General features: G+C 46.9%; 1 protein-coding gene across 1 annotated transcript in view; it reads right to left on the bottom strand.

Moving 5' to 3' along the window:
• Positions 1-7677, bottom strand: part of LOC104490913 (complement C1q tumor necrosis factor-related protein 1-like) — a 9576-nt gene that overhangs the window by 1082 nt on the left and 817 nt on the right. Inside the window, exon 2 of the mRNA XM_010133267.1 lies at positions 288-528. Within this exon, the coding sequence (XP_010131569.1) occupies positions 288-513 (226 nt within the window). The 5' untranslated portion in view covers positions 514-528. The remainder of the gene's footprint in view (positions 1-287; positions 529-7677) is intronic.

Raw genomic sequence — 7677 nt, 5'->3', positions numbered from 1 at the left:
GAGTGAGTGTCTTTCCTGGATTCTAACTCTGTTTGGTAGTTCTGTGATAGCATCTACATCTGGTTTTTAGTGTGACCTGAGCTTCCAGCGATTCTGGTTTTTGAAGGATTAGAGCCTTTTGCCAGCTCTTCTCACTGGTACATGTTTATACTCTGTGCCATGTCACCCCTTGACCATCTTTTGGGTAAAAGCGGATGAGTTTCTCAGAGCAGGGAGGAGCACAGCTTGCAGAATGAGGGTGACCAAGTGAGATAAAGGGTGTTATCATGGTAGTCAGCCTTACCCACCTTTGAGGATGGTGATATCTATAGTGGGCTGGACTTTGGGTACCGAGTAGGCAGGGTCACTGCTCATCCTTGTGTATCGTGAGGAGATGATGGAGACGGGCTGCTCTGAAGGCCCACAGCATCGCACACACGAGAGGCGCCGCGGTTCCCGTCTCGGCAGACCCTTCTCCAGCTCAGCACCGATGTTCACAGTGGACACGAGGAGCAGGAGAAACACAGCACTCATCTTCAGCAGAGCCAGCTGGACCGAGTGAAGAAACAGAAGTGATTAAGATGGTGATTCAAATCAGAGCTTCTGATGGGCCATCTGTTAGTGTTACCACAAGGTGCAATTCTCCCGATTAATTATTAGCTTATCTTGTAGTGGCTCCAGGAGACTCCAGGTAGGAAGGATGCCCTCACCACGTACTGTTTACAACCAATGGAAAAGGCAGTTGCTGTCTCATTACCTGTGGCTGAAATATCTGACAAGAGGCACCAGGTAAACAAAAGTAAAAAAAAAAAAAGACCAAATCAAAACCTGCTAATATTGGAAACAAAGGCCGAGATGCTTAAAGGTGTCACAGCAAGCTCTGCTCCAGGCACACTTGCTGCCTGGCTGCTGCTGGAACACCTCTTGCCAAAGGTGTTGGGTGAAAGACACAAAGTGCTGTTCTGTTTATTGTATTGCCATCCTGAAAAATTAATTAGATTAAGAAAATGAAACTTTATAGAGCCTGATCCTTGAGGAAATCCTGAAGGGGAATGAAACTAAATGAAATCTAAAGCTTTTGCCTCTTTAGTCTCTTGCAGCTTCTTCCTGGAAACATCTTTCCAAGCAGTCTGTGGCTTTGCCCGTACCCATGTGCTCTTCCTAGCCAGACTTCTGTGTGCATGTTCCATTTTCATTTGCCGGTGTGCAGAATGGAAAGCCACAGAGCTGCAACAAACAGACTGAATGGGGATTTGCTCTGCACAAACACTGGTTTTTGAGATCATCTCTTACATTTTCATCTGCTGCTGGCAAGCTCCAGAGGCCCTGAATGCTGCATGAAGGGAGCAGAGAGGAGATGTTTCAGGTGGTGCAAAGGCAGTGAGTTTTCTCTAGCTCCTTCCTAGAGAGGGGTTGGAGCTGGGGATAGGCAACTGCCTCCTCATACATGTCTAATTAGTGTCATTCTACTGATTGCAGTGGTGTTTCATATCAGGCAAATTTTGGACCAATGCCTTTCTGGACCCTATCCAAAGTGCAGTTAGTCAGATGGACTCTTGTTGACCTCAGGCTGGGAACAGCTTTTACAGCTCCTCTGCTACCAGCTTTAGTTCCTGGAGTAGGTAGGGAAGGTAGCAGCTACATGTCATGGCTTTTGGAAATAGCTCAGAGAACACAGGTTACGTCTCTGGAGGGAGGGAAGGAAGGAATCCTGCCTTGGAGCTTGACAAAGGCTTCACTGGGCACAAAATGGACCAACTGAGGGGAAAAAAAAAGTCAGTATGGAGCAAGGTACTTGGATTGCACCAGCATTCTTGGGAGATGCTTTTTCTACTTCTTACCTGCCCCAAAGAACTGTCATTCACACCTATTACTTGATGTAATCCAGATTCCTGGAAACCCGACAAATACTTATTAGCAGTGACATAATAACTTTTCTTCTGAGAGCAGTGGAAGTTCTTTCATAAAATCTGTCATAACTTGAAATGATCTTCCTATTCATAATTGAACCTCATTGTAGGTTCAAGTCTGAGGTGGGACTAATGTTCCTTTCCTATCAGTGTTGAGGGCCTGGATTTCGTTTTCATTAAGTTCATTTTAATTTTCATTCTTTTCTTAAGCCTCTTTGTGCTGCCAAACAGGGACAGGAATGCAATGCAGCTCTAAATGGACAGCAGGGCATGAGTAACCAGCCCATCCGTGACTGGAACAGAAAGTTCGCTCTGCAGAGAGCATTTGGGGTCCTCTCTACAGTGATTAAAGTTTGTGCATATACGTATTGGTCTAAAGAAGATCCCATCTTCACTGGGAGTCCCAGGCAATCGGGGCCAACATATCATCCTCGGGACTAAAAGTTATTTAGCCCTTCTGAGGAGTGTGGGTAGTCAATGCCCTGGGGATAAAGTACAGGGCGTTTGATTACATTAGCAGAATATTAAAACCGGAGGACAGGCTTGCTCATAATACCCTCATGGAGGAGAAAGGACGTTCATTAAAAGGGTCGTTCATTACAGGTGGAAGGGAAAAGATTCATAAATATGAAGAAATTACTTTACATTTTTATAGGCCATTATTCTCCTGAAGATCAATGACTCCTATTTTTAGAAGTGACTTAAGGAAAAAAGTATGTCTGGCTGGAAAACCAGCGTTCAGGTTGTGCTCATTTCACATTACAGTAATCCAAGCACCCATTGAAGAAATCGTGGCCACTTGCATGATTCATGAAGAACAATTACTCATGTTATTGGCTAGAAAGCACGTTTGGGGAAAAAAAAAATGAAGCAAACGGTGCAGCAGCCTGGTCAGTCCAGGGTGTCCTGGAGCTGACACCCCACAACACATTTTCCTTCGAAAGTTAATGAAGGAAGTTCACAACGTGGCAGAAACGTGTATTTGGTTGCAGCATCTGTGGTTAGGTGAAACCTTGATACTGCATTGAATAAACAATTTCAGCTTCTCTGTCTGCTCCTAACAGGTGAGAGAGGACAGGAGAAGTAGTAAAATAGGGAAGAGGTGGAGAGAGAGGAGTCTGAGAGGACTGCAAGGCAAGAGTGATGAAGTCAGCAGTGTGGGCTCATGTTTGAAAGACATCCAGCTCAAAACCAGACATCAGGTGAGGGAAACCCTCAAAACAGAGACATCAAGGGTGCAGCAGGGAAAGAAACAAACCTGGTAGAGATTTCCTTGGAATGAGATCATGTGAATCTGGGGAAAGGAATGATTTAAGCCAGATTTCAGAGGAGAAGCAAATGGAACTCTCATGGTAGTGGTGAAGTCAAACCTGACACCTCACATATATATACACAAAAAGGATGAAGCTCAGAATTTAAGAGCTGTGAGATGAAGTGAGAGGTTGATTTTAGCTGTTGTTTTGGGGTTTTTTCCGTTAAGGATAATGATTGTGACCTCATTTTGTCCAATGTGGCAATGATGGTTTGATTTCAGCTGCCCAGGTTTTCCTTCAGAAGAGAGCAAACAGCAAACTGGGCTTTGCTGTGCTGTGGCCATGACTCACCAGAGCATGGGCTGGAAGGCTGCCTCTCCCGCACATCATCCAGCTCCCCTCGGGAGAGGACATCCACCCTCCTTCCCACTGCCATCCCACGCACCCCTTAGCGTCTGAGATGATGCATTAGCTCCCCACTGAATGCCCCGAGGCTGCAAACCTGCGTGCGTTTCTCCTTGGTTATCTTTCGTGACACCTCTCTAGAGATGGACTGGAGCATCCGGAAAGCAACGTATTAAAACTGGAAGTAGAAATTATTGTCTTCTTTACTGGGAACCTGCAAATTGCAACCTGGTTCGATGCAGAAACCTTCTTTATCCTGTCAGGTAGAACAACCCAGAGATGATGTCAGATATGCAGACATCTTAATGGCTACGAGGAAAAGTGCTCTCCTGTCTTTGGAAACTTTGCAGTCTGTAAATATTTCACCTGGTCTCAGCCCTCCATCTCTCAAACCTGTTTTTTTCTGTTCAGCATCTTTGCTTTGGCTTGGGTTCATTTTCAAACAGTTGATTGACAACTGATGAGTTTGAAACTGATGAGTTTTTTCAGTTGAAAACTTGCGGTGAGGTGTAGAAAAAGGTAATTTGTTTTGATGCTTCTGACACTGCCTGCGAAGCAGAAAGCTCACCACCAGGCTGAGCACACAGCCTGTTTGGTTGCAATAGCAAATCTCAAGATAAATTTTTGCTCTTCCCATTATACTTTCAAGCCTTCGTACTCCAAAGCCACAAAGCACAGCTCGGCCCCCAGCCTCTGCAAGTGGAACCAGGATGAAACCCAACAACCACATGTGAATTTAACCTGCTGGTAAAGAAGAAATTCTGCAGGTGTGAAATGGGCAGCTCTATCTCCTGGGTAATATTTTGTCAAATAAAATGGAAATTTATGAGTGGTGAAATGAGACGTCTGGACCTGCGGGAAAGGCAGTTTATTTCGGTGAGTTTTGGTGATGAGGATGGCTGGTGGTTGTGTTCATTGTAACGTTAGAATAGTTGTTATTGTTGGAGAGCTGGTTAAATGTAATGAAAGGTTTCTTTGAAACCACCCTTTAGCCAGGGTTTCAAAAGCCTGTTTGCTTTTTCTGTTCCTTTTCTTCCCCTCTGAATTTCTGAGAAGAAAAACAATATTAAAATACTACCAAAAGGGATTGTTTGTGCTGGTATTTCTGCCTGGCCCAGAACAGGCAGGAAAAGCAAGTGGAAACACCCGTCTCCTCGCATTAGCTTCAGACACTCCCCTTGTTCAGCCCCTTGGAAAGGCTGTGTCTGTCTTTTGAACTGGAGCTGGCAAAGTGAACCCTCCAACGGCTGCTGGTGAGGATGCAGTGCCCAAACCAGGGATGCTGAGGTTTACTGTGCTCAGCCCAAGGCAGAACAGTCATTGAATAACGTGGTTTTGCTCTGCGCTGACCTTGGAAGAAGCCTGACTGAACCATAATCCATCAAGTTTTTTATTTACACATTTTTTAACCTGCTATGAATAACCTGCATCAAAAGTGCTGGTTTTCCAGTGACACTGGCACTCCCAGTGTCTGCCAGCAAAAAAAAAAAAGGCCAAACTCCACCCATCAGGGCTTTAGAGATTCCACAAACCTCTGCTGGGGAAGGGCAGAAACCTTAGTTCCAGTTCAGGGAGTTCAGTTATGTGATTCTTTTTTCTTGTGTGCAACTTCTTATTTAGATATATTTTCTCGACACTGTTAAAGCTGGAGAGAACACCTTGATTGATTGATATCTTTTTTTGGTTCATGACTGAGTTTAATCTTATAGCTCAAGGTAGAGAGCTTGTGCATGAGGCACATTTGCTCATGTAAAGCTCTCTAACCATTCTGCATACCTGAAGAATTTGAATGCTTTGATATGAAGTAACACATCTGGGCAGCAGAGGTGACAAGAAATCCCACTGACATCTGCAAAAGCACCTTACTTGCTCTGCACACATAGAATATAAAGCAAGAAGGCAAAGCAAGTTGGCCTGGAGGCTGGAATAAGAGGTTTTCTCCACGCTGAGCTTGTGACCTGAACCCTAAATTGGCCAGTCCTTGCCTGTTCCATTGGCCCCGTGGTCTTGTTGAAGGTACAGGTCTACATTAATCCACCCCAGCCCATGTTTTCACTGGCTATAGCAGAAGTACCTCCTTACCTTGCAGGGATGCTCGAAGAATAAGTCCCACTAACAACTGTGCTGAGCTCACATGCCACAACACTGAGAGTTCACGAGGCAGAAATTGCTCTTGGATCCCTGAGCTGTGTTTTCCTTCCTGTTATTCCCAGGGCTTTACTCGGGAAAACCAATCTGTGACTATCTTCGCTTTGAATTCATGGCTCTCAGGGCAATGCCAGCCACTGTCCGCTTTAATTAGTGACAAATCTTGACTGAAAACCCGAGAGGGCAGTTAAGACTAAAACCTTTCTTGAGCCGCAGAGATGGAAAACATGTGTCAGCCGCGAACCTCGGCATCGTTCCAGAGTCGGAAAATATTCCAGTTCTGCTCTTTACCTTTTGTTTTCTTTCAAGCCTCGACCTCCTTACCGCTCCAGAGTTCCTTCCACCGCCAGCAGCAGGAAACAAAGCATCATTAAGGCTGGGTTTGTCTGGACACTAAACTTCCTCTTGGAAATTATTTTTTCAGGATTTTTTTAAAAATTGTCTTCCCCAGGAGGTTGTAAAATTTCTTCATGAGCAACTTATTGCAGAAAAGCCCAAAACACTGAAGGAACTTGTGTGTTTTCCAAGGCAAAGCTGTGAAGCTCAGAGGTTCCTCTGCCCACGGTGCCAGAGCTGAGTGCGGGGCAGCTCCTCTCCAACATGATGCCACAGAGATGCTTCACTCAGGCTGAGCATCACGAGCCTGTGAGCAGCCATGAGGTGTTCTGAGGGCTCACGGATGAGAATATCTGGATCCCAAAACCCAACATAGTTTAAAAATTTCCACTGTCTGTAGCAGTTTGCAGATGACCGATGTTAACGCCCTTTTGCCTGCAGTGTTTATACAACACGCTGGGGTGATGCAGAAGAGGGGTTGGGAGTTGTGTTAGCGACAGCCGGGTCAGTGTGAGCCCTGTGAGCGGGACAGGAATGGAGGCAAAGTCAGGATCCGGCTGTGAAGACATCCAGTGGGGTTTGTAATGGCCTGGGTGAACATTTTGTCACTGAGTTTGTAGATCCTTTTCTAATTGTCTCATTTGTTTTTTTTTTTTTTGGTGCTTTTTTATCATGTGCCTCTTTCTAGTGTGGGTGAGTTGCCCTAATTCCTCTGTCCCCAGAGGAGCTGTCCCTGAGCAGCAGCATCATCTCCTGTGGTCACCACTTGCTCCCTCCAGCTGCAATTTCATCTGTCAGGCATGGGAAGGGCTGAGGATCCCTTCCCGTTAGCTGCACATGCTTAGACCTGAGGAACTGCCTGGATTTAACACAGTTTCCTGCAGGAACTCTGGAAGGAGAGGCTGTGCTGGTACAGAAATGGTCCCACGTGCGAGGGCATCTTCGCATGGTACTGCCTCTCCTGGTCTGCGAGGAGCTGCTCTCACACTTACCTCCACACAGACAGGGAGCAAAGAGATGTTCTGGGCTTCCTGAGCAAGCAACTCTTCCCTCTCCCTTTCTCCTTGTCCCTGCCTGCACCTCTGACGACAGGAATATGCAATGTCCTGGAAATGGCCCTGCTTCGTGCTGGGCGGCTCCTTGAAAGTGGTCCCATCTCTGAGGCCAGCCCAGGTGGTGATTCAGCCCGGAGCTGCCGAGGCACAGGGCAAGTTACAGTAAGTCATTCCCAGGGCAGCTCCTCTGATAGAGCAAATCGCCCTGACGAAGCGGACGGCGCCCAACTCTCCTTCACCCCTCCCAGCAGAAAGGCAGCTTTCCGCTGACTTGCCGCCGCTGACTCAGTCACTCTGGCAACTCGGCTTTCTGGGTGCCAAAATAAAGCAGGCAGAAGTGTCCCTGCAGCGGGTCCCATGTGGTGCCAGCCCAGCTGGGTGGGTGGGAGCACCAGGAGATGGGTGCTGGCAGCGGCAGGACTGTCGCATCCCCACTGCAACCCCTTGCTGGTGGCTCGAGTGAGCAGTACGTTTCGAACGGCTGCAGTTCCCTGGCGAGGCTGGTGGAGCAGCATGCCCTGAAAGTTCCCATGTCTGTGGGGAACGCCAGGAAACGGCTTTTTCCCCGCCCTGGGCTCCTGTGGCAGCGGG

The sequence above is a fragment of the Buceros rhinoceros genome, unplaced genomic scaffold (assembly GCF_000710305.1).
Source record: "Buceros rhinoceros silvestris isolate BGI_N320 unplaced genomic scaffold, ASM71030v1 scaffold8283, whole genome shotgun sequence".
Lineage (NCBI taxonomy): Eukaryota > Metazoa > Chordata > Aves > Bucerotiformes > Bucerotidae > Buceros > Buceros rhinoceros.
The sequence above is the reverse complement of the archived record's forward strand: the minus strand, read 5'-3'. Positions and strand labels throughout refer to the sequence as shown.